The sequence below is a fragment of the Rhea americana genome, unplaced genomic scaffold (genome assembly GCF_003343005.1).
Source record: "Rhea americana isolate MKP2758 unplaced genomic scaffold, rheAme1 scaffold_111, whole genome shotgun sequence".
NCBI classification, from domain to species: domain Eukaryota; kingdom Metazoa; phylum Chordata; class Aves; order Rheiformes; family Rheidae; genus Rhea; species Rhea americana.
Window position 1 is genome coordinate 2,301,858 of NW_028185162.1, and position 25,387 is coordinate 2,327,244.

At 56.2% G+C, this 25,387-nt stretch overlaps 1 protein-coding gene across 1 annotated transcript in view; it reads right to left on the bottom strand.

The window, feature by feature from the left end:
• Positions 1-5,513: 5,513 nt before the first annotated feature.
• SRRM3 (serine/arginine repetitive matrix 3) overlaps positions 5,514-25,387 on the bottom strand; it is a 37,478-nt gene continuing 17,604 nt past the window's right edge. Inside the window, exons 4-15 of the mRNA XM_085314551.1 lie at positions 21,404-21,538; positions 21,209-21,289; positions 20,326-20,355; positions 19,593-19,661; positions 18,795-18,830; positions 17,087-17,137; positions 16,617-16,721; positions 15,779-15,947; positions 10,165-10,508; positions 9,663-9,890; positions 9,085-9,222; positions 5,514-5,730 (exon numbers count right to left, since the gene is read on the bottom strand). Of these exons, the coding sequence (XP_085170677.1) occupies positions 5,514-5,730; positions 9,085-9,222; positions 9,663-9,890; positions 10,165-10,508; positions 15,779-15,947; positions 16,617-16,721; positions 17,087-17,137; positions 18,795-18,830; positions 19,593-19,661; positions 20,326-20,355; positions 21,209-21,289; positions 21,404-21,538 (1,603 nt within the window). The remainder of the gene's footprint in view (positions 5,731-9,084; positions 9,223-9,662; positions 9,891-10,164; positions 10,509-15,778; positions 15,948-16,616; positions 16,722-17,086; positions 17,138-18,794; positions 18,831-19,592; positions 19,662-20,325; positions 20,356-21,208; positions 21,290-21,403; positions 21,539-25,387) is intronic.

Sequence of the window (25,387 nt, forward strand, 5' to 3'; positions counted from 1 at the left end):
GAGGCCGAGGAGGAGGAGGAGAGCTGGCGGGGTCCGCAGGGAGGCGGACAGCCCCACGGAGCCTGGAAAGGGCTGGACGGAGAGAGCGGGGTTAACGCCGTGCCAGCCCCGCGCCRCGGCCCCACCGAGAAGAACCTGCTCCGTGCCCGGCAGAGTCATTTACAATATATACTGTATATTTTATTATAATTGAACCAGCTCACTGAATCTACAGCTGTACTCACAATCCAGAAAAAAAGAGAGAGCGCGCACGCGAGGAAAATACTGAAGTATTCCTACAGAGTATTTGTTCCAGTTAGCTCCCTCCGCGGGCAGGAGACAGAGACTGTAAAAGAGGAAGACTGGAAATTTTCCCTGATGTGCTGTCTTTGTCGGCACCGGCGCTGCARCCGAGTCGCTGTCACAGAGCAGGACTCGCGGTGGCCGCGGGGCTCGGGGACGGCCCGAGYGAAGGCGCTGGGCCGGGGGTGCGCAGGTGGCAGAACTCCCCGGGCAGCTGCCTCTGCTCAGGGGGATGAAGAGGGAGAAGAGGCCAAAACTGCAGCATTTTGGGGCGCCTGGCCCACCAGATGGCACGGTGTGGCCAATCCAGGCGCCTTGGCGGGGGCCAGCAACGGCCTCCCCAGGGTGGTGCAAAAATGCCACAAAATAAACTTGCCCTAGTGGTTCAAACTCAGATTTTGTCTAGATCAGGATTTTGAGGCTCGTCCAGCTGGTATGAGGCCGGTGCAAGATGAGAGGGTGAGCAGGAGCCCATGGATGAGGCCACTCCTGCTCCAGCACAGCAGCCAAGTGGGTGCAAAGCAGGGCAAAACACCCTATGAGCCACCCAGGAGATGCTGGCCAGACTGGGGAGCTGCAGGGGTGCAAGGAGGAGACGAGCCACAGTGCCAGCGGGACACTGTGTGGGAACCAAGGAAAGTCCTGACCGTGCTGTGCTAGCCTGGGGCTTTGGAGAGACTTCAGCCCTACAAAGCCCCGCAGTTCACCCTTGTCTCTGCATCGCCCAAACTTGCTGCAGCCCCCATTCTGGTTTTGCAACAGGACATCTTGGGAAGATAGGCAGGGCAGGCCCACGGAGAGCTGGAGCAACGTGGACCACAGAGAAGCACAGTTGCCGCAGCCGCTGGCGCCCTGGGAACGCTCCGTCCCAGCCAGGGAGCCCTGCGCGGGGGGACTGTGGAGTTATGCCATAGTGCTCCTGCTGCCCGCGCCCAGCCGGTCCGTGTGTCCCAGCACGCTGCCGGGGCAACCGCCCTACCCGGGACTTTCAGCCTAATGCACTGGAGCAAGCCAAGCAATTGAGAAACACCATCATTTCTGCTCCTTACCTGTTAAATCCATCTCTAACTGCTTTTCTTTCCTGGGCAATTGGTTCAACTCCTTTCTAGATCAGGCACACCAGCCTGGAATGGCAATGAGGCCCCACCTCTTCCAGCCCCTGCCTGCTCTGCAGCACCTCCAGGATATCTCCTGGAGTCTTCATCACATCCTTGTGCAAAGGAACATTTGCCAGGGAGCAAATTTTGCTGCAGACAGCAGCCATATCTGTGGGGAAGGGGGATCTGCTCGCTGAGCAAGTGCAGCAGGACTGGCTGCACAGAGAGATGGGCTGGAATCAGCCCATCTGCTGGATCAGGAGATGACCCAAACCCTAGAGACACTTCTCCAAGGCCTGGTGAATCATCCTGGCCTCAGTGCAAACATCAATGACTCCCTGCCTAGAGGGAACGGATTTCTCAAAGCAGCCTGTGTTGGGCTTGGAAGATGACCTGAAGCTCTTATCTTGTCACAGAAGGAGCTGTGCCCAGACCCTCATCCTCTCATCCCACCTTACTCAGTCCCCAAGCCTCCCAGAATACGTTCACCACCAACACAGGGCCCTCTCCATCCTCCCAGCCTGATTCCTTTCTCCGGTTCTCAGTTTGGCTCTGTCTCCCCAGTGGCAGGTTTGGAAAGGGGAGCATGAGGGGCTCTGCTGGCTGGGCAAACCGTGACCACCGCAGCCCCGCGCAGCAAGGTCTGGCCCCAGATGCAATCCTGGCTTAACTCATATTTCTGCCCTCCTGAGACCTTCAATTCATTATGCAGTGGCCATGGACTAACGAGGCCTTTGCATTACCGGCTGAGCAGGATTCAAAAAGGATGACTCGGTCCTGCCAATCCCCCCGAGCCAGCCAGGCTGGCTGGAAACTAATGTCAAGAGGGGTTGACAAAGCCCAGCTTTCAATCTGGGGGCAACGGGTTAATCCGGGCAGCTGCTCTCTCCACCAAAGGGGGCTCATCTGTATCATCTTTCTCCAGTGAGGCGGAAAATGCATGGCCCATGCAGATTAAATGCAAACAGCCCCAGGGTGCTGTCATGCAGGAGGGCTTAGGCACTGTCCTCAGCTCCTGGGCAGCTGGGAAGAGCTTTTTGGAAAATCGTCAGAAGGAAAGCTCCGAAAACCCAGGGCTACCCTGCTCTGCTTCTTCTCAGCAAAGTCCCATACTCACAGGACCTTCCTCCCTCTCTTCTCATACTTAAGCTGACAGCCAGGCTGTGCCCTGCTGCTGCTCAAGGAGCTTCAGCAACTGCATGGGCTAGTTGAAAGATGGGAGGTAACGGGACCAAGAGCCAAGCGTGGCCAGAGTGGCTGGGACATATCCTGCCTGCTCTGCACTCCTCTGCCCGGCTCATGTTTCACACTCCAAATCACAGCTACCCCACACACACCAGTGAAGGAGGACCAGTGGCAACATCTTCTAGAAAGGGAGTCAAAACCTTCAGCTGAGGCTGTGCTTCCTGGGGAGGGGGCTGGACTGTGAACATGGTAACATCACCAAGAAAYGAACCATGCAGCTGAAAGGTGGATCGGAAGCCCTGGCTGTAAGACAGAAGTGGCATCAAGATCAGATCTGGGCCAGGCAGTCAGTCATAAACTTAGATAAAGAGATAGGAGAGGCTGTGAACCCAACATGRGGCAAGAAGTGGGCTTGTGCTGCTGAAGCTGGAGGCCTGCTGGACTAGATTTGTTCCTCTGCACCTGGACAGCATCTCAAACCCTCATCTTTCGGCACCACCTCGCACCGCTCCAGTGACCCTACGTGTGGCTGCAGCCCAGGGGCCTGCTGAGACAGTCCCTGAGCAGGGAAGAGGCCATGACACTAAACAGCCGCTTGGGAAAACAGGCCCCGGGGAGGTTACTCTGCTCCAGGGGATACTCTGAGAAGGTGTCTTCATGCAACAGTTCTCCCTAGTGTGGCTCCATGCATGAACCCGAGTGTTTTAAAGAAAGAAGTGTCTGAGAAAGGAAAGTGCGTGAGGACAATCGCACAGTCCTCCAGGGCTTCCTAGTTTTGCAGGGAAGGGAGCAGGGCCCATTGCGAGACACACTGTAGGGGCAACTCGGCTCCAGGCTCACACACCATCTCACATGGCTTCTTCCCTTGAACTGTCTATTTTCAAAGGGCTCCTGGTGCTACTATGTGCCCACATAAAAGCCAAGGAGAAGGGGGCTGGAAACCAAGGGCCTAGGGATAAGAACAAAGTGCTGAGGCTTTGGGGACTGATTTTTTTCCAGCTATGCCCTGGTGCAACAACAGACAGGCAGCCCAGGCACTGCCCCAGCATGGGGGCTTGCAGCTACTACTGCTGGAGGACTATCGGCAAAGCTGGGGGCATTTTTTCCTCCTTGTTTTCTTCCCCATCAGCAAATACTGAGATGTGGGGGCAGACATGGGCTATGTCACCAAATCTTCTGTAAGAGAAGAGTTGTCAGGATGGTGAAAAGGGAAAAGCAGCCTGTCCCTTGACAGAGAGGTACCTACGCAAGGACATCCTGCTCTCCCAAGTCCTGTGGCCTGGGTCTTGCATCCACCTCCAGACTTGCACCTTCCCCCCTCCAGCCTCTCAACCTGGCTGCAGGCTTCTGTGTGGCTCTTCCCCTGGGGAAAGCCACCTGCTAACATTTCATGGCCCCAAACTCTTGCTTTCCAGCTGGTCTCTCTCCCAGCCTGGCCTCTGAGAGCTGGCATACAGCTCCCCTCTGCGCAGCATCTGCCAGCCTGAGAAAGGGGAGACCTCAGGGACCTGCAGCCACAGCAGGCTAGATGGTCCCAGGGATTTTGTTCTGTAAGGGGGTGCAGGACGAAATGAGATCTATGGGAAAGACAGCCCCCAAGATGGAAGATACTCTCCACAGTCCTCTGCTCGAAGGCTCTGTCCTGCTGCAGACACACTGGATGGCACCAGCAAAGTCCCCTCGCCATCCCCACCAACATGATGCCACAGACCACCGCCACACTGAGCCTCATCCACCCCAGCGGATGGGAAAGGCTGCCGAAAAGCTTTTGGTTGACATCCCAGGGCAAGATGGAGGAGCCCAAGAGCCCCGGGCCAGCACTTTGGCTGGCCATGCCTGACTGGCAGGGCCAGGTCCTGAGCTGAGAAGAGCAGCATGAATTGCCTGACAGACCTCCTCGCCTGGGAACCGACTGATGAGGCTGAAGGCAACGCCGGGCTCCTCCTCTCATCCAGCTTTGGAGACTGGCTGATGCCTTGGTGCTGGAGCAGGGTGTGCTGGCAGCAGCCACGATCTTTGTTCGTCGGTGGCTCTCACTGTGCTTGGGCTTGCCTGGGCCTTGCAAAAGCCCCCAAAATAGTTCACGTTGCCTCTGTCTCCAAGGATACAAGTATGGGAAGCCCCCAGGAGCCCAGGTAAGTCAGCAATGCCATGTGGAAGCAGTGATTCCTCTTCTTTGCCAATGCCAGTGGAAAGGCCAGACTCTCTTCTAGATTGCATCGCTCCCTTTGATTAAACATTGGCTCCAGAAACCCCTTCCTCGTCCTTTTCCCCTCCCCAACCCCTCCAAGGATATACTTGTGCTAAAAAAAGATTAAATAAATAAAAGAAAGCATGAGAGCCTCTCGCTGGCTGGAGCAAGCAAAATATGACAGGACCCAGGGCACAYAGGGCCAGTGAGCAACTCACTCCTGCAGGCTCCTCAGCCGACCCACGTCAGCTTAGTCCAAGGTCTTTGCTAAGCAATTTGTTCCCACACTCTGTGCTTGCCCACCCTGTCGCTCCCCACCCCAGCATTTGCAGAAATCAAGAGATATTCCCCCTTCCCTKCCCCAACCCCAAAATAGCCTAGAGGTTTGGAGTCCACCCTGTCCCAGATGGAGGGGCTGGGCGATGYAGTCACCACAGGCCACACAGGGATGTGCATGGACCTAGTCAACTTTTCCATAAGACTCCTGCTTTCCTCAGCCACCAAGTYCACCTTGTAGCAGCTCCCAGGTTTTTTTTGGCCTTCCCAGTGGTCCTGGCTCAGGGACTCTCCTGGGACRGGCCAGAGGGGGACCCCTGGGGCAAGCCAGCTCTGTCCCTGCTTGGGGCGATGGGGAAGACGTGGCGCGCAGCAGCGGGGTGGGCACGATGAGGCTGGTGTTGGCTGCCCTGCAAGGGCTGGGGCTTGGGGGGCCGGCAAGGAGGGCTGGGGGCTGCGTCCACGGGGCCAAGCCCTGCGGCTCAGAAGCCTGCACTCTCGGAGCTGCTGCGGCTGTTGTAGCTGGGGCTGCGGCTGGGGCTCCGTGAGCGGCTCAAAGGGCTGCGAGTCCGGCTGCGGCTGCAGCTGGTGCTGTAGCTGTCGTAGCTGCGGCTCCGGCTCCGGCTGTACGAGTAGCTGCTCAGGGAGCTGGAGGAMGAGGGGCTGGGGCGGTAGTAGGGAATAGGCCGCTTCCGAGCACTGCAAACAGAAAAGGGAAACTGAGTCAGGCCCTGGAAGCGGCACGGGGAACGGGGAGCGCGAGCCCAGAGCAGCAGGGCTTGGACTGGCCGTGGGGTGACCGGCGGGTCTGCGGGCGAGCCGGCTGCAGCGTCACCCTCCGCCTGTGCCCACCCAGCCCCAGCGGCCTCCCCGAGCCCCGGCTGTCCCCGCCGCCACCCCGGGGTGTTAGTCCTGGATTAGGCAGCGACGAGGACAGAAAGTGAGCGGGTTAATGTGGCTTTTGTGTTTCCCAGACACCAAAGATCTAAAGCTGCTGAAAAAGAGAAGTTAGGGATTAGTGGTAGGCAGGATGCGGCGGCTGCCAGGAGAGCTGGGCTGCTGCGGGGTGCTGAGCCTGCTCTGGGGTCAGACCCTCCCCACCAGCTCCTGAGGAAGAGGAGGGATGTGGCAAGGCCAGTGAAAAGGGGCAAGGTGGGAGAYTTAGAGGGCAGGGGCTCTGGTGACCCTCTCACAGCCCCCCTCAGCCTCTGCCCAGGGTCCCAGGAACTGCTGCACGGATGTAGGGGGCTCCTGGCAGCCCCACTACCCCGCTGCTGCATGTGGCATCCTTGCCACGGCCCCGTGGCCTCCGCCTGTTGCCCAAGGCCTCCATGCCTCCGCCTGGGATGTAGGTGCTGCCTCCACATCTCCCTTCAGACTCCTGGGTCCCAGGGAACACCGCACCCTCTCCTTGGCCCTTTTGGCTCCAGGCACCTTATGGGGTGGTTTCTCTCTGCATTTCTCCCTTTCTCCTCAATTCCCTGGCAGCCCTGCTGAGCCCCTCTCCCCCATGACTCAGCAAGAGTGGCACCCACAGGAGTGCCCGCATCCGCCGGGATGCAGCAATGTCTTGAGGATGCCAGCTCCAGAAACCTGCCCTAGTCAGGATACCTCCCAGCCCCAGAGGTAGCAGCAGGGGGCAAAAGGTGGCAGCGGATTGCCAGCCAGGYGTGAAGCAGCCCCTCACCCCTTCTCCTGGCCCTGCTTGGCACAGGTTGTGCCGGGGTGAGTGGTGTTAGTGGGACTGACAGACACACACATGGCACAGACACGGCTTAGCACCGAAGGCCGCGTATGGCAAATTCGAGGAGACACAGTGGGGTCCATGAGGAAGAGAAGGAGGAGTGGGGGGAGGTTACCCTGCTAACCAGGCCTGCGACGATGCTCTCCGAGAAGAACCTTGGGATGAAATGGAGAAGGAGATGTTGGCATCATTGACGGAGGAGGCAGGACCGCGCAGTGCTAGCCCACCCAGGGCCAGCAAGGAGGGCAGGTGGGCACTGAGGACAGGGTGGGAGGGAAAGGAAAGGTGTYCAGGGGCTCCTCATCAGGCTGCAGGGTTTGCCCAGCTGCAGACTAGAAGCACTGTGATTGTTTCCCCCTGCTGCCCTTTCTCTGGACCATCCTCTGCCTTTTCTGGGCCTGATACCCTGGGCTAGAAATGCTCTTTCCTTTCTGTGACTGAAAAAAAGAAAATGATGATGCTTCTCCTTATAACTCTCAGGCTCGGGAGCCGAGGCTTTATGGAAACTACCAAGCCTTGGAGAAGGGATGAAATGGCAGCAGTCCCAGATTGCTCCACCCTGAGCTTCCTTAGTAAAGGTGAGACCATCTGTCTCGGGAGCTGAGGATGGTCCCCAAAAGGATGAGGGCTGTCCCCTCAAACAGGGCTGTATGGCCCCTTCCTCTCACTTTCCTCAGGGTGGCTAGAGGCTGGGGCCAGGGCAAGCCCTGCCCTTCTTCCWCTGAGGTCTGCAGAGCTATCACAGAGGAGGACGAGACAAACCACAGTGCAGCAGCCCTATCTCCAGCAGCCTGGCTGCATGGCGTGTCACCTCCTTATCTCAAGCCTCCTGGACTAATCCACCAGACCTGCTGCTGTACACCTTGGCCAACCAGACCCAAAGACACAGCRACTGGTGACAGCTTCTAACACCCATGGAGAACCTAGACTCATTACTAGCACCACAGCTGGGACATGGGGGGTGTGTGTGTATGTATGATGGGGGGTGGCGGGGTGGCCAAGACAGGCAGTGAGGATGTGGAGAGACCCCAACATGACCTTTCACGGCAGCCTGGGAAAAACTAGCTCAGGGCAGGAATAAGAGTGCTACACCATGGCTGAGCTSTGCAGGTGACAGCAGAGAGAGGGCSAGGAGAAGAGCAGGCTGCCCACCGCCACTGTGGCTTGGGGCGCCATGAGCACAGCCCTGGCAGCAGTGCCAYGCTGCTTTGGCGTTGTGTGTCCAGCTGTGCGTAGCTCTTGCAGCATCCTGATCCTCACGCAGCTGTGTGCGCGGAGGGGATGTGCACAGCAAGGTGAGCACACACGCGCATGTATGGCTGTGGAGGTGCATGTGTGAACAGATAGGTGCATGTGTGCACTTGCATGTGTGCATGGTTAGGGATGGGTATTATGGACCCATCGTTACATGTACGACTGAGACTGTGTGCTGCGTATCTACGTGGCTTGTGATTGAAAACACACATGCATATTTTGACATACGCTTGCCCCACAGGGATTTTGGTCTGGGAGGGGAAGGGCTGCATCACTCTAAAGCAGCAAAATCACCGTGCAGTACAGGGGGCTGAGAAACCTTTGTGCTGTGAGGTACTTTCCTGGTCCAGATATTTTACAGGCAATCTATTAGTGGAAGCCTGCAGAGAGCTTTAAAACAATATACAAGCAGTTATTTCTCCTATCTTGTCTCCTTAAAACGTCAGTCCAGTCAAGGCAAAAATAATCCTTCCATACTGAGCTGATTTCTAAAAATCCAGTCACGTTCACATTACAGTTCTAGATCTCCCAGCTGATAAGAGCTCGTGACAAATAGGTCAGAAAAGAGGTAGCCCTCAGCTCCACACCAGTAATCTCACCAGCACTGAATGCTAATGAGATGCTATATATGCATACAGTGTTTTGTCTGGCACTAAATATTGCCCATCTTAGAGAYCAGGAACCTGAATCAATAATATCTCAAGGAGGAGAAAACTGCATTTGGAGGGCAGGAGAGAAACACACTTGTGATAGTACCTTTTGCTGGAATATACATACACAATTTCAAACAAATTCATATTTTCTATTTCTAAATGTGAAGACATCAGAAGTCTGTAATATTGAAGACAGTCTGTCTGGTTAGCCATCTGTCCACCTAGACTGACACACCTATCCATTCATGCTTTGGCTCTGTATGTCCTCAGAGATGCTCATCCATCCATCTGCCCATCCATCCATCCACCCAGTGCAATGCCTTGGGCTCCCTGGCAGCAGAGCTCAGCTCTGAGGCCATGCTAGCAGTAGGAGTGGGGAATTTGGCATGTGCTAAGATCTACCTTGTAATCCTCCTGGGCTCCATGAAACTGGGAGAGTCACGTCTCCTCTTCCTGATGGGAGAATAGCTTCTGGAGCGACGTCTGGCCCGGGCAGGATCAGGGTCACTGTGGCGTGTTCGGGGCTCGTTGTCCTTCTCTCTAAACCAAAAATCGTAATGCATATTAGCCATGTTTGGCTGGAGAGCTACACAGGGGTCAGGTGAGCAGACAGCAGGCTTGAAGCTTGGGGACATGAATGCTGGGTGGACACCATGCATGGTGACCATCCGCATGGAGTAAGACTGACACCCAAAATCAGCACTAGGAATGGTACTGGGCCTGCAACTATGGTACCAGGGTACCAGCCCCCTTGGGCCTTTCTCTTCCACAGCAGGGATGCTTCAAGGGAAAGACTACCACAGTCTAGAAAGAATTTTTGGCCCTCTCTTAATTCTGGACTCTCCTAGGGAAGGACTTGTGCAGTGTGCTGGGACTTGTGTCCCAAGGACTCAGGCCACACAGCACAACCAGTGCTCTCCAGGGAGGCACCAGTATTGGATAACCCCACAGGATGTCTCCCATCACCCCTGGGGGCTGACCTGCTCGCGGTTTTTTTCTGTGATGGAGACCGGGTCCTGCTCCGTGCTGCTCGCTTCTCCCGGGAGCGGGACCGGGACTTGGACACGGAGCCGCTGGAGCTCCAGGAGCTGCTCCTGTGTCCCGTGCTGTGGGACAGGCTCTTCTTTCGCTCAGATGTGTGCCGGGAGTGCTTGGCCGATGACTCTGAGCTACTGTTTGGCCTGCCCCGGTGGTGTCTCTCCTTCACCCTGCAATGGGCAGAGCAAAGACATTCCCTGTGCTGTCCTGACAGCCACAGCCCCTTCCAAAGCTCCTTTCCCTCCAGGGCTTTTGCTGTGTTCCCAAAGGAGCCGAGAAACACAGTAAAGTCCCTGGGTACCCCAGAGTAAGCATCAGAAGTGGTCCTATGGGGCTGTGATTTTCAGATGAGCTGAGCTTATCCCAAGTGTCTTTGTTCCTCAGCTTAGCCCCATCACCACCAAGGGCTGAAYTGCACCCCCTTGCCTGCAAGCCCCCTCTTACTTCTTGGTGTGAGCGCCATGGTTCTTCTCAGCACCAGGTGTTGGGTGGTAGAGGTGTGAGCACGCCGAGCCCTCCGAGTCGCTGCTGTAGCCTGGGGGGCTGAGTGCTGGTGGTGATGTCTCCCGTGGGGCCRCGGCCCTGGCCTTGCTCTGGCCCCGGTGCCGGGGCGGCGAGGCGGTGCGGGAGCGGTGCCGGTGGCCATGCTTCTCAGTCCCACATCGGGCTGCCTTCTCTGGCGAGGGCGAGCGGGGGCTCCTCGCGCTGTGTCTGCCGCCCCGGGTGCGGGGCGACAGCGGGTCGCTCCTGCCATGGGCCCGGGGAGAAGGGGATGCTGAGGCTGGCCTCTGGCAGGGGGGAAAGACAGACAGAGAGAGGGGGAAAGGCAGAGGGGAGGAAAGAAGAGAAGAAAGAAGGAGAGAGCATTCTTTAACGGGGTGCACCGGGCCAGAGGCCCAAGTCACAATGTCAACGCACATCGCATAAGGCAGGCTACACAGACGCTACTCTGCACCTTCCTCTCACCTCAGCCTCTCGCCCTCAACAACGTGGGTCATGCAAATCTCCGCATGCAAAACGCAAAAAACAGAGAGAGGGGAGGGGAAAATAAAATAGCCAAGAAACCCAAAATCGTCGGGGAGGGAGAGCTCCAAGGGAAAGAAACAACCCCCCAAACATCTGGAACGGAGATAAAGCAAACCCCTGGCACCCTCCCAGCCCAAACAAGAAAGGTGAAAGGAAAAGGGATGTAAAACCCAAAAGAACTGAGGAAAACAAGAATAAAAGAAAAGATGAGAAGAGGGAAGGAGGTGGGGGAGAAGGGAGAGATGGGGGAGAGRGAAAATTAGACTGAACTGCAGGATCAAACCAAAAGGGACTGGAGGTAATGGGACCAGGCGGATGGGAAGGGGCTGGGAGCTCTGCCCACACAGATGCATGCACATATATATACATATATATATATGTATATATATGTATATATATACATGTTTAAATATGCATAGTTTTTACATATAGTACAGATTTTGGCTTAAAACAAATCCAGAAAATGAGGAAGACGGCACAGAGCAACGATGGAGGGCAAGGCAGGGAGCCACAGGGGATGGGGAGAAAAGGTTGAAAGAAACCAAAAGAAAGAAGAAAACATAAAAAAAAAAACCACTCAAATAAAAACCAAACCAAAACTCCACGAATGYCATCGTTACTGAGATAAACAAATGTCTCTGAACTCGTCCTGGGATACTCATTGATTTTTTAGCTGTGACTCTGCAGGGAACTGCTAAGTTCTCATCAGCACTCAACACAGACTTTGCTTTCTGCTTCCTTTTTTCCGTTATATGCTTTTTTTTTTTTTTTTAAGTCCCTCTTGGTTAACATCCACTTACCAAAAAAGTGGCATTTCCTCCTTTAGTAGGTAAGGTATGAAGAGAAGGGAAAAGCGGGGCAATATAAGTGCATCATTAGATTCACAAAAATGCAAGAGAGAAAGAAAGAGAGCGAGAGAGAAAGCGAGAGACAGCGAGAGACGAGAGCGAGGAGGAGAAGAGAAATAAAACAAAACAGCTCGCCTCRCCTAGGCCCCGACCGCGTGTTGCCCTTGGGGCCGCCCGGCGGCGCCCCGGGGCTCGGCCCTCGCTTTGGGGGTGGAYGGACGGCCCGAGCGCCAGCGGCGCCAGCCACAGCCAACAGCAGCAACCTGCCTAAAAGCTTYCACTCTGGGAGTGAAAAATCTCCCTTATCTTCCCAAATCTTCCTTATTTTATTTCCCCCCTTCCTATATCCTAGGAAATATCCCGTCGGTGAGAAACCCTGAGGGAAACCCGCCCCGGGCCCCACACTAAGSCCAGCTCGCCCCAGCGCCGCCATTTTGTGAGGATCCAAGGCAAGATGGCGGCCGCGGCTGGGCGGCCTGGTGCTGGCGCCCGAGGGATAGACGCCACCGGCTCCAGGCCCACGCTGCGGGGCGGCTTCAGGGGTTTCTCTCCACCATCCTTGGCACCCTTGTGGACACCCGAGCGCCCAGCGCCGCAGAGGGGGCAGCCGCCGCGCCGAGGGGGGTGGCGGCTGCGCCGGGGCTGAGCCTACGAGTCACTACAACGCTGACGAGCCCGTTTCCCTGCCACCCCCTCGCCTGGGACACGCGGAGGCAAGTGGATGGGAAGAGGCTCCCACTGCTCTTCTTCTGGCCTCCTCTCTGGCTCCTAAAGCCCAGTTTCTCCGCCCAAGAAGAGGGAGGAGGTCAGAGCACGGGGAGGGGTGATGGCAGCCACGGGGGGAGACGCCGCTGAGGGGGGACCCGTCCCCATGCCACGAGTGGCCAGGCAGGGCCGGGGCCGTGGGACACCACAGAGAGGGACACGTCCCCACACCACGCGCACGAGCAGCCAGGCCGGACCGGGGCTGTGGCATGCCACCGCCGCAGGCAACACCTGCCATGGCTCCCAGCACCCTCCAGAGCTGACAGAGGGCACTGGGGTTTCCTTGTTTATTTTAAACAATTTCTTTAACAAGCTGTTGGTTTTCCAGTTGCTTGGGGGTGGGGGAAGCTGCCAGCTCGCATGGCGATCGCTAACCCTACAGATGGCAAAACAACCCTGGAAATGCCTTGCTCCAGGGCRCAGCCGCCGGAGTGGCTGCAGCCACGAGGCGCGGCCAGGAGCGAGCCCCAAGGCGGCACCAGCTCTGGAAGGGAAAAATAAAACCAACCAAAAAAAAAAAAGAAAAAAAAAACAAACGAGAGAGAGAGGTAGAGATAGAGAGAGATTTCCTCTAAAAAACGCAGCGTTTCTACATTCAGCATTTTCTGCTCCTGCCCTTCCGCTACCCCAGCGCCACCCCCGCCGCCATCCCTGCTCGCGCTGCCGCTCCTTTTCACACGCTGGGGTTTTGTCCCTGCCCTTTGTCTTTATTTGCTGTTAGCTTTGCTCACTTTGTTATCCAGCCCCTAAAAAGCCACAGAGGAAATCAAATCGACTAGACATAATTGTACCGTTTATGGAAACGAACACAAAAATCGGAGGGCTAAAACACACAGAAATGCATTCTACCAACAGAACAAGTAAACAAAGGAGAGAAAAGGGAGGAAAGAAAGAAAAAAATATTACATGGACAAAAAAAACATAAAAGAGCATGGCTTTGTAGCTAATTGAGGGAAAAAAATACAAAATAAAAAATTATATAGAGCCACCAAAAAGAGACAAAATGAAAGAGAGACAGAGAAATAGAGAGACTGAGAGAAAGGAGAAAGTAAGAAAGAGAAAATAACATTAAATCAAGCTACGGTGCTTTTCAACAGGCTCATCTGCAGAAGTGAACGTGCAGAGGTGGACGAAATACCTACCTTCTGAATTGTCAGTGACAGGAATGCAATAATAAAAAAAGAAAACAATAATCTCCACATTTGGAGTGCAGAATGGGAAAAAGACAATGACTCTTTAGTAATGTGATTTAGACCCCTTTGCTAATAAAGCTTGCTTCACTTAGATTTTCAATGTTTTTGGTCTCTTTTCTCTCTTTTTTTTTTTCTTTAATCGAAAGTCTCTGGCAGGCAGCCAGACGTAGCGGGTTTGCTCGCTCTCACTTGCGTGCATCACCCGGCCTCTACATAGCAGCACCGCGTTTCTGTCTCAAAAAGGCGCTACGCAACATTACAAAGTCCCAAACCACATGCAAGTAAAGCAACAGATGGAGGCAGACCATGTCAAGGTTCATTGGGTCGTTTTGGCACTGGGATCGGCTCGGAGCGGCCCAAAGAAAAAAATAACAGAGAGAAAGAAGTGCTGGAGAGAGTGCGTGTGGGAGAGAGAGCGCGCAAGAGAGAGGAGGAGGAGAGAGGAGGAAGAACGAGAGAGCGCGAGAATGGAGGGGAGCCAGCCGGCGGGGGKACGCATGGAGACGGGGACTGTGCATTTAAAAGGGAAGTTGAGTCTTCAAGGCAAAAGTGATTCTTTGAGGCATCTCCCCCCAGCATGGGAGGAAGGCAACGGGGCTCTGCCCCGCTTTCACCCATGTCTGCAAAGGGCACTTGGCACTGGCCATGAGCCCTGCCTGGAGAGAGTGGCAACTGGGGACTAAATGTAAGGAGGCAAATGGCAATTTGCTTCTCAGTTTTGTAGAGCCAGATGGCTTTTTGCTTTAGATCGGCATGGTTACCTTCCCTTTTAAATCCCTTGGTCAAAATATAGAAATGGAAATACAATGTTCAACGGTTGTAAATATTAAGAAAACACATCTGCTTTTTTTCTTTGTTTTTTTTCTTCTCCACATTAACACACACAAAAGCAAAAAATTCTAGAACAACACAACGACGACAGGAAAAAAAAATGAAATATCGTTTGCATTTCTGTACATCACGAAGGAAAAAAAGTCATAATAAAGGAAACTAAACAAGGAGGAAAAAAGAAAAAGCACGTTTCATTTCCCTTCCCTCCCCCTCTTCCCTGCTTCTGCTGAGCAAGAAATGGAATTGTATATTACCGTTTGGGGTTTTTTCAAATGGGAGGCTAAAGAAAAACACAGATGGGATTAAAAAAAGAAAAAAACAAAAAAAGAGAGAGAGAGAGAAAGAGAGAGAGAAAGAAAGTTGTTGGAGAAAAGTACCACTAGTGCCCGGGAGCAGAAGGAGCTCGGGGGCCTGGGCGATGCTCTCTGGCAGGGGGCCGGTGCGGGGCTGGGGAGCACCAGGGGGTACTCGGCGCCCCGGGCGATGCTGAGACAGTGGGAGGGCCGACGGCAGCCCGCGGCGGGCTCCAGGGCGGGAGGTGTCCCTGGACAGCTCTGGGGCACCCGGGTGCCGCCGGGTGCCTTGGCTCGGCCCTGCCTCCATCGCCCGTCGTGCCCTGGGAGCTGAACCGGGCTCGTCTCCACCCCGGCAGTAGCGAAGCTGGGGCCGGCTCCTTTGCCGCACTGGCTATGCCTTAACATGAGCGCTTTCATTATGGGAATAAACCCCTGAAGCAGCAGGGGCTTCCGCGGGGAGCGAGGCACAGCCAAGGACAGGCAACCCAAGGACAAGCCTCCACGGAGACCTTGAATTCCTAAAAACTGAGCGCCCAGCACTAAACCAGCTCCAAAGCCTGTCCTGGCCTAGATGCTGTCCCCAGATTCAGGTGCAGACTGGGCTCCACAGTCCMGAGCCCTGTGTCAATACCTTTTCCTTGGCAGTGGCAGGGAAATAATTTTTCCAGCTTTACCCATTTCGTGGCTGACTGAGCTCAAAGCAGAGGTGCTGAGCACAGAGGTGGCCCTGGTAGGCAATGCCGGCTTGTGAGCTACTGAGTGCCGCTTGCCAGCGGGGGATTGAGCACCCAGAGAAACTCTGGCAAGGGCCAYGGCTGGCATCCCCCTGCCTGGGCGCCAGCTCACACCTACAAAGCCAGTGGGGACCAGGAAAGGGCAGCTGGATCGCGGTGGGGTGGGGCTTTGCCTGACAGGGCCAGCGCCAAGACCCCAGCGAGCCACCTGGCCCAGCCAGCTGGGCATCATGAGCTCAGAGCAAAGTGACCGGAGGAGGGAGAGGAGATGAGGTGGGAGAGGAGAGCTGGGGGGATCCTGGTGAGGCAGGAGGGGAGGGAAGCAGTCAGGGAAGTGAACCATGATCCAAGAAAAGCGTACGTACATCCTGCGGCTTCTCGAGCGACGGGCTGCGGCTGCGGCGGCCGTTCTGGGCGCTGCCCTTGTGCCCGTTCTGGCGCGGCGTGGCCGAGCGGCGGGGCGAAGAGGACGGGCTGTGGCTGGAGYGGGCACTGCTGCCCTTGGGGCCGTCCTCGCGGTGCTTGGGGCTCAGYCTGTGTGGACACCAAGGGGAGCGGGTGACCATGGGCCAGCCCAGTGGGGCAYGAGAAGTGGTGCAAAGCCATGGCCTTGGAGACACGTGTGCCCATAGGCAGCCACCAGGGACCGGRTTGCCTCCCACCCCTGGCATGGCATCACCCTTCACCTTGATCCCACAGGGCTGCCAGTCACTGGTTATGACTGGAACTGCAGGTCAGGCCTCCCCAAAGTGGGAAGTGGGTTGAAAAAAACAYGTTTTGGGTTTCACCCTTTGAAACTTTGTTATACAGTTTGAAACCCTGACCAGGCACCACATTTCCAAACACAACTCTGCAACCAACAGACCAAGTCATCTTCTTTTTCTGATCTGCTTTAGAAATGCAAAAAAGGATTCCCATGTATTCATGGGACTCCAGGAGCTGATGATTTAAAGAGAGGTGGGAAAAGGCCCCAGCGCAGCAAGACCATGAGGTCCTGCTGTGGCTTATGTCCCAGCATGGGACAGACAGGTTTGTCATGCACCTCCCAGAGCCTCACCTGTACTGCTCTCCCCATTTCAGTCCCCAGATGTCTCAACACTGGCATCTGAATGCTCCCTGCCCTCCTTATCACCTCTCCATCATCCCAAAAGAGAGATTTAGAGCTGTTTCTGCTGGTGGAGGTCAAGGCAGGGGTCCTCCTACCTGCTGGGGGATTTGGAGTTGCTGTAATCGGAGGAGAGCGAAGCACTGTGAGAGCTGCAGCTACTGCGTCTATGCGACCGCCAAGCTGAGGACTCGCTGTGGGACCTGCAGAGAGGATGGGGACAAGGAAGAAGGGCTGGCTGAATCACTGGGTGGTGACCGGGAAATAAGGGCAGCATGGTGCTGCTGGCCGTGGGACACCCCTGGTGCCAGGACCCTCTGCACTGGTGCCTCCCCTTGCACTGTCCCCAGCAGCCACTCATTTCGGAGGCTCCAGCCACCCAGGTTAGCTCGGCTGGCCAGCATAGACCCCTCCTARCCTGGTGATGGGCTGGACCCCACCCACTTCAACAGGGGTAGCCCCACACCTCCTTCTGGCACAGCATCCTGATGGGGCGTAGCCCCATCCCACCAGGACCTGCTGCCTCCACAGGGCCAGCTATAGCAGGTGCTGGCTGCTGGCAGCTCACCTCTTGCGATCTTTGTTTTTCTCTTTCCTTTTGTTCTTGGGGCTTCTGGACCTATGGAAACAGCAGAAAGCTGAAAATGCAGACACGGGAGCATGAGCAAGCCCCACGTCCTCAGCAGGCATCTCTCCACTGCTGACACCTGTGCAGGGTGATGCTACTCCCTGCCTCTTGCCAGGCACCTAGAGCTCAACCTTGAGGCCAGCTCAGGGTTTAGCCTTCAGTGCCTAGCCTTCTCTGTCCTTGCTGGCCATACCCTCATGCTGTGGCCTAACAGTGGGTGCTGGAGCCCAGCTGCAGGCTCAGCTCCACTTGGAGATGGTGTGACCCAGAGCCGGGGGCCAACTGAGGAGCAAACCTTCATGGGGCTCCCAACAGGCCTGTCATGACTCCAAATATTGTAAACCCCAAGATTTGAGGGAGTGGGATTTGCTTGGGGCCATCCCTGTTGTGAGACCTTGCAGACAAGGATGACTCCGATCTCCACTGTGTGCAAGCCTCAACCAAGTCACCCAATGATGCCAGCCAGATGGGACAGGCTAGTGCTAAAGAGAAGGAGGCCATTTCTGCTCTGGATCAGCTGGTTTTAGGGCAGTTGTCACCTCTCTGCTGACCTTCCCTCACCTCCTGAGCTGCTCTGCCCACAGATGGCCCCTTTGCCCATCTTTTCCTCCTGCCTCCCTAAATAGCGGTGCCAGCAGAGGGCATCTGCAKAACAAGGCATGGCCAGGGTTTACCATGGCAAAGCCTTCTGAGATCCATCCTTTCCTCCCCAGGCAGATCAGGGGCTCATTGGTCTTAAAAGTGGGACTCTTCAAGGYCCTGCAAGCTGGGCTGGAGAAAGCTTGGAGGCCACGCATGTCTCAGTGGAGTCCACACAGGGAACACGCTAGCCCTGCCTGCCTAGCAGCAGGCAGGCAGGCAGATACCTCCAGGGCTGTATGTTTGCCCCCAGCAAATCAGGACTTGCTTGCAGACTGGTGGCAGCAGAAGGTGGTCCTTTGGGCAGCCCKCAAGAGATAGATGGGTGCTAGCTAACTGGTCCATGGCTGTGTCTCATTGTTTGACAGAGAAAACAGTCCTTCACCAGCTCAGACCCGAGAGCTGCAGTCCTACAGCCCCCAAAGTGTCCTGCTGCAGGGAGCACGATGGGCTGTGATGGGTGCGCTTGCAGACTGCAGGCACGCTTGGACTCAGAACATGGCTGGCTACTCGAGAGGCTGGTGAGGCCTCAGTGTGGTAGGCCCTTGCTACCTCCAGGGTAGACAGACAACCAGTGGTGCCTAGCCTTGGAGTTGAGGGGGATGTCCTGACCTCAAGGCATATTCCTGTCCCACAGCCAGCCCCACGGTCCCAAGGCAGGCAACGTCTCTTGGGTGCTGGAAAACGTATGTCAACCCCTGCTTGTATCACCAACAGGAATGGTCATCACAAGGCTTGTATCTCCCACTGCAGATAGAACGTGGCACCTGCCTAGAAATAGTCATGCTCTCCTCCTCAGTCCCATGGCTTTGCTGGGGCACTCACTTACAGGATCCGTAACTCCTCAGGGTGCTGCTCCTCCTGCCCCAACCCTCAGTGGCAGGGAGGACCTGTCCCTGCAGGGTGGAAGTAGCAGGGACACCAGGAAAAATCATAGCTGGGGGCTCTCCCAACAAGGAGACCTAGAGCAGGTTCTGGCAGGATGGCTTCCTGCAGCCTTCGCTCTCACCTGTGTCTTCTCTTCTTCCGGGATCCAGACTCAGACCTGGAGGATGAAGAGGAGACAGAGATGAAGGAGTTGTATTGAGCTAGCTAATAAGGAGGAAAGGCTGGGCAGCCCCCGGAGGATGGAGGTGAACTGGGACAAGGGCAGGCAGGAGGGAGGGGAGGAGGCAACGAATGACCAGGATGGGCTGATGGATGGGCAAGCACACCAGCAASGGAGCTGGGAGCAGGGCAGCTGCTGCTCGGACAGCCCCACTGCCCTGAGTAATGCCATCCCCACACCATGGGGACATGCCAGGTCTCTGGCACATCCTCGGCAGGCAGCTTTCTAGCACCCTCTTACCTCCTCSTGCCTGTCAAAGTGCCTCCCTCTAGATTTACGATAGCACACCCTGTTGTGGCTGCAGGAGCAGGCCTGCATCACCCAAGGTCCCTTCCCAAGGTGTCCTGCACTCAGGGCCACCCCAGGCTGGCCATGTGTAACAGCTCCACTGCTCTCAGGCCTGGACTTGGTGGAAACTGGGGACACTAGGCAGCTTGCACTGTTGAGGTGCAGGGGACACAGTAATAGGGGTTCATGGATGCCAGGGTGCTGCCATGCACCCACAGGGCCCCAGGCAGCCCCGCAGTTGGATTCTCACTGGGAGTGGGACAAAGCAGGAGGGCTTGAGCCCCATCTCCATGCACTGGTCTTTGCCAAGCTCACCTCTAACCAGCCCTGCTCGATGCCCATCCCTCTCTGTCACCCAAAGASGGAGGAGACGAAGGAGAGGAAATGCAGACTGACATGTTGCCTTCTTACCTGTCGCGTCTGTGTTTCTTTCCAGCCTTCTTTTTCTTCTCCTTGCGGATTGGCGAAGAGCTGTCACAGCTGGAATTAAAAAAAAAAAAAAAAAAAAGCAAGAGCCCTTGAGCTGAGAGTGAGGGGCTCTTTGATCCTGGCTAGGGTGCAGCAGGGACCCTGAGGCCCATCCCCATGGCCCACAGGAGCCCATCCCTGCAATGCACCACCACCCTGCTTCCCTGGCACAGCTAACGGGACTTAGACACACGGACATTACACAGGAACTATTTCCTTAGGGGATCTGCAGTAGGAGTAGAAAGAAGCTTTCGGCGCATGGACTTTGATTAACTTTCATCTCAGATCAGTTGCATCCTGCTGTGTCCCATTGCCACCTTGTGGGCTCTGCAGTCTCCAGCAGGAAATGCAGCTGGACAAGTCAATTCCTGATACCGTTTCCCAGATGGACAGCAAGTGGCAAACGCCAGCCTGCACAGGTTCCCCATGTGTACTAATGTGTCTCCAGTCAGCCCAGCACTCCCAAGCACTCCCACCGCCACGCACGCCGTTCCACCACCCTCACCATACCAGGGCAGGGCTTGGGGCCACAAGCACCAGCGTGGCTCAGCAGGGTGACGGGCTCAGCTCAGCCCTACAGCACGGCAGGAGGGGAGGCTGTGGACCGTAGTGTCATGCAAGGGTGATGGACACACTGCTGAGCCCCCCCGCTTCCCACCACAGGCAGGGCACTCACCTGCGCTCCGAGCCAGGTTTCCTCTTTTTGCTGCCACAGGGAAGGCAAAGAAAGGCATGTTAAGGAGAGCAGCTCTTAGCCCCACTGTGGGCTGCGCAGGGGAGGAGCAGGCCCCAGGCACCAGCTGGGGAGGGGACAGGCAGGAGGACAGAGCCAGACTTCTCCAAGGGGCCAGATCCTGCCCAGTGCTCTGCCCTACACCAGCCAGGTCCTTCCTCCCTAAGCCCCCTAGCAGCACTTCCAGCTGAGCAGGCTAAAGGGTGATGGTGCATCTCTTAATGCTGCAATTACCCACATCAGCTAGCCCCTATGCTAATTGCCTCATTAAGTCACATCTCCGCAGAGCAGCTGACAGCGGCTGCGTGCCTGGTTCCCCCAAGGCAAGCCAAACGGCAGTGCCGAAGCGGGGCTCAGCGGCCCGCGGGAGCTCCTTCCGGAGGGCTGGGCTGGGGGTGTGCGTTGCGTCTCCTGCTTGCATAGGTGTGTCGCGCTGGGGGGATGCGTTTGGCTGCCTTGCCTCCCCCGGGAGGGTGCACATACTGCGCTTGGGGCCGGTATATGGCGTATACGTGTACGTTGGCCGGGGCAATGCAGGTGCGCAGGGTGTGCTCGGGCTGGGTGAGCTTTGGGGCCCCGCAGCGCCGGGCAGAGGCGGCCAGGCAGGCTGAGGTGCAGCCAGCGGGCAGGCCTGCGCCTTGCCCCCAGCACCAGCCCCTGCAGCCCGTGGCCCCAACCGCAGAGCCGAGCACGGGCCGAGTTCATGACCCGGAGTCACTAACTCTTTCCGTTTAGGGGGGAATTGAGCCTCAGCAGAGGCTAAGGAAGGAGCAGCGGGCAGAGCCAGCTGMTCCGTCCTGCCCTCCTGGGACAGCCGGCGACTCACCGGCTCCGGCGGTGACCCGATTTCTTTTTCTTTTTCTTCTTGGGCGGCGGAGAGGTGGAGCTGCTTGACCGTCTTTTCAGCCTGCGGGGGAAAAGCGGACACGGTGGGGATGGGGCCGGCCGCCCCGCTGCTCGGCGGGCTGGCCGGGGCGCAGGCAGCGGCGGCGCTTCYGGGCAGTCCCGCCCGCGGGCGCACCTGTACTCTCGGTGGCTGCTGTCGTCGCGGTAGCACCCGGCCGAGCAGTCGCACTGCAGCAGGCAGCCGTCGTCGTACTCGGCGTACTCGGCGGCGTACTCCTCCCCGTCCACCGCGTGGTGGTTTTCTATCACTCTGGCAAAGGAGGAGAAGCAGGATTATTTCGGGGCTCTCTGTTTCCCRTCCCAGGGCTTAGTGGAGGGTGCTGGGGTCTCCCCGGTGGGGTCAGCCCAGGCAGGCAGCAGGGGCTGGATTAGAGGGAGAGAAGATGGCAGGAGGATCGGGGGATCCGGGGCGATTATCTGGCTGTCGGCCGGAGCCGCCCGAGATTATCCAGGCTTTGCGCCAGGCGCGGGAACGTGCCGCCGGCTCAGCCCGGGCCGCCCGAGGATGCGCGGGGGGCGGTGGGCGTCCCGGCAGGCTCCGCTGCCCAGTCCAGCCGAGACAGCCAGGGGCTGGGCGTCAGGCCCGAAACCCCTGGGGTCTCCCCTGCCTCCCGTGTTCGTCAGCGTTAATTCTCCCGCTGCCGTGGAAACGGCGGGCAGGTTGCTATTGACGACGGCAGCCGCTGCGGGGTGGGATGCACCAACCTGCCTCTCGGCCTCTTGTTTGCTGAGCCTCTAGCAGCGCACGGTCGGCACCGGAGCAGCTGGAGGGACACCCGTGCCCGGGGACTCGGTGACCTCCCAGCCCTGCCACCAGGCTCAGCACACGGCAGTGGCACCCAGCACTCTCCTCACATCCTCTGGGCTCCTCCACCTTCCCCCACGGCCCCCAGCTCCCCTTTTTTCCAAAAACCCAGCCAGAGCCCCTCCATGCACAAGGCAAAGGCAAACGCATCCRTCTACAGATGGGTGGGGGTGCTTTGCTAGTGATTTGGGCCCTGAGCAGAAGAAGAGCTTCTAGGCCAAAAAGGTGGCTGAGGGTGTTGAGACTTGGTGATAACAGCTGAGAGGAAGGGGGTGGAGCAGACAGAAACACGTCAAAGAGCCCTGACGAAGCGTTTCCTAGCAATGGCCTGCTTGGAGATGACAACCAGAGGGCTGTCTCCAACACCAGCTCCAGGAGCTCAGGACAGAGCAAGCTTCCCCTGGCCTCCAGCTCAGCCCCTTGCACAGGTCCCTGGAGCTGAGCTGGAGCCGGACGCATTGGAGGATCCACAGGAGATGATACAGGCTGTTTATTTTCCATTTTTCCCATGCTCCCAGCATTCAGGCTGTGTTTGGCAGTGGAAGACATCTGGGTGGAATCTGCCCTTCTGGCATATACATCTGGCATACCCTGTGATCACCCTCCGTGTGGGATATCAGAAGTTAACTGCACAGAAGAGAAGCTGTCCAGGGCCTTGGAAGCTTCACGGTACCAGCAACGGGGACTCAAAGCCCCATTTTGGGCTGAAGTCCCTGGGTGACCAACCACAAGTCACTCAGCATCCAACTGCCTGGGCAGAGGTGCCAGGACAAGCCCCAGGCTACCCCTCAAAAAGAGTGGGAGATAGTGAGGAATCTGAAAACCAAGCCTATAATCCCTGTGCCTCAGTATCCTCTCCCATCAGTGAGGACAGTTTTTCTTCTTCTCCTCCCTGCTCTGCCTGGTCCATGTTTAGGCACAGGTTGTCTTCTCCAGATGGAGCAGCATCTCTCCTTGAAGGAGCAGCTTAGTGCTGTTCCCAGGTGACCACCCACTGTTGCCTGCAAGCTGAACCAAGCAAGCCCCTGGGAGCGCCAAGGCCACTGGGGTCAACATGGACGCTGCAGGGGAAGAAGCAAAGCCCAAAGTTCTTGATAATAATAGCACATAAGCCCAAAGGCTCAGAAATAACAGCTCAGTCAGAGCAGAGCTAACAGAAACGGTGGAGTGTTAGGAACATCCTAGTTCTCCATCACATCCATATTGGCAACCCCATCTCTGCTGGGGGAAAATTGCTCTGTTGTAGGACATCTTATCCAGGAAAGATGGGGGAGGACATGGCCTTCAAGAAGGAGACTCCAGGTGCCTCGGCTGAAACTGCAGAAGATGGTGTCATGTCTGGGATGCCCTACATCAAACAAGCCCAAGGTTTTTCTTCTACCAAGGCAGATCTAGCCTTGGAAGCTGGACTCTCTAGCTAACGTCCCAATCATGGGTCCCTCCAGACTTTCCAATCTTAGAAGCCTTTGGCAGGCAAAGCTAATGGAGAAGTGCATCCCCTGCAGCCATCAGGGCCACACAGTCCCTTGGCACCAAGCCGCTTGCCAGCCCTGCCAAGGCCTCCAGCTAAAGAAGAGGTATTTCTACCTAGACATGACAAATCTGAGAATGGCATGTGTTGGCTTCACTGGCCGCAGACAGGCCCTGGGGAGTTTAACCCAATTAAAAGTATTTTGGACTGAAAATACAAGCGAGACATCCTTCTCCTTGCTGCAAATGATTGCTCAACTGAGCAGGCCACGCTGGTTGGCAGAGGGGTGAGGCAGCGTGGGTCTCAGGTTGCCATTCCCCCAGCCTGCTTCGGAGAAACTACCTTTTGGGTCCTTTCCAAACGCCTTTTGGCTTGGCCATGTCCTGAGGGCATCATATGCCTTTCAAATAATAATAAAAACATGGAAAGAAGGAAGAAAGGAGRAAGCAAGAGGAGCAAAGAGAAGTCATTATTTGTTGGATTTTTGCTCTGCTCCGTAAGCAGCTGATGAAATTCAGCACCACAAGTGGATCACCAACCATGCCAACCACGTGCTTCGAGATGGAGCCTGCTGGCAGCTTTTCTTCCATTAGCTGTGCTCAGCGGTTCAAGACCAGGTTGTGCTGCTCCAGATATATCTCCCCTCTTGACACATGCTATCAGGTTTTTTTCAGTCCCACCAGCCTGTGCATCAAGCAGTTACTCCTTCGGGAGCTGGGCTGTACCTCTAGGCTACATATGCATAGATGGAGATGAGAGCTGGAATTGTGCAGAGAGCCAGTGAGGGGCTCAGGTGGTCATGTCTCAGCTCTATGCCTCAGTTTTCCTTGGGGATTTTGTGGATGATGCTGATTTTTCACGTGAGCTTTGAAAGAAGAACAGTTGCCCAGGTTCAGAAAAATAGTCCATCCAGCCCAATACCTGATCTATAAAAGYAGACATCCAGAGAAGCATCATACCAGGATCAGCACACACGATATTTCTGCTGAGTGGTCTCCCAGCCTCCACACCATTTCAAGGACAGGAGTGTGTGTTTATTCAATAACTCTAGTGCATCTCCTCAGTCCAGCCTCTTCTGGAACCACTGCAAAGTTTTTACACCCAGGACATCCTTTGGAAAGGCCTTTGCATGTTTGCATGTTGCAAGAAGAACCACTTCTTTGGACCGGGCTCCAACTAGCTCAGCCTGAGCACCTCGGCTTTGTGCTGGGAGGGACCCTCAGTGCTGAGCCACCCTCCGCAGGCCACTCGGGATATTGCACATCTCTCTTTCTGCCCTCTATCATCTTTTCCAGGCTGCAGGGTTGCCAACTACTCAGCTGTAGCTTGCACAGGGGCAGTGCCACTCCTGGGATCGGTCTTGGCACCCTCCTCTGAGCAATCCTGTGCTTTGAGAGTGGTCCTTCCAGATCAGCACTATTATTTATAGCCCATAGACTAATCTTCAACGATTATCCATCACAGTGCAAAAGCAAGCCTGCAAGTGGGGAAAGAACACAGCAGCGGCTGTTCAGGTAACCCTCTCCTCCCTCCTGTTTCCCTATCTGCTTATCACAGCGCCAGCTCCAACAGGAGAGCCAGCCCGGGTTCCTGCCGACGGCCACAGCACCACTCCAGCACAAATTGCTCCCCAGCCTGCCTAGGAGGATGCTCTGGGGATGACTCAYGTCCCAGCGGGCAACGGGTGCTGGTTAACCCACCAGCTTGGCTCTGGGACATCAGGGCGGCGCTGGGCAGGTTGGTATGGCCATGGGCAGCCAGCCAGGCTTTCTGCCTGCAAGCCCAGGGCTGCTCTCTTCCCTTTCACTGCCCCGAGGGAGGAA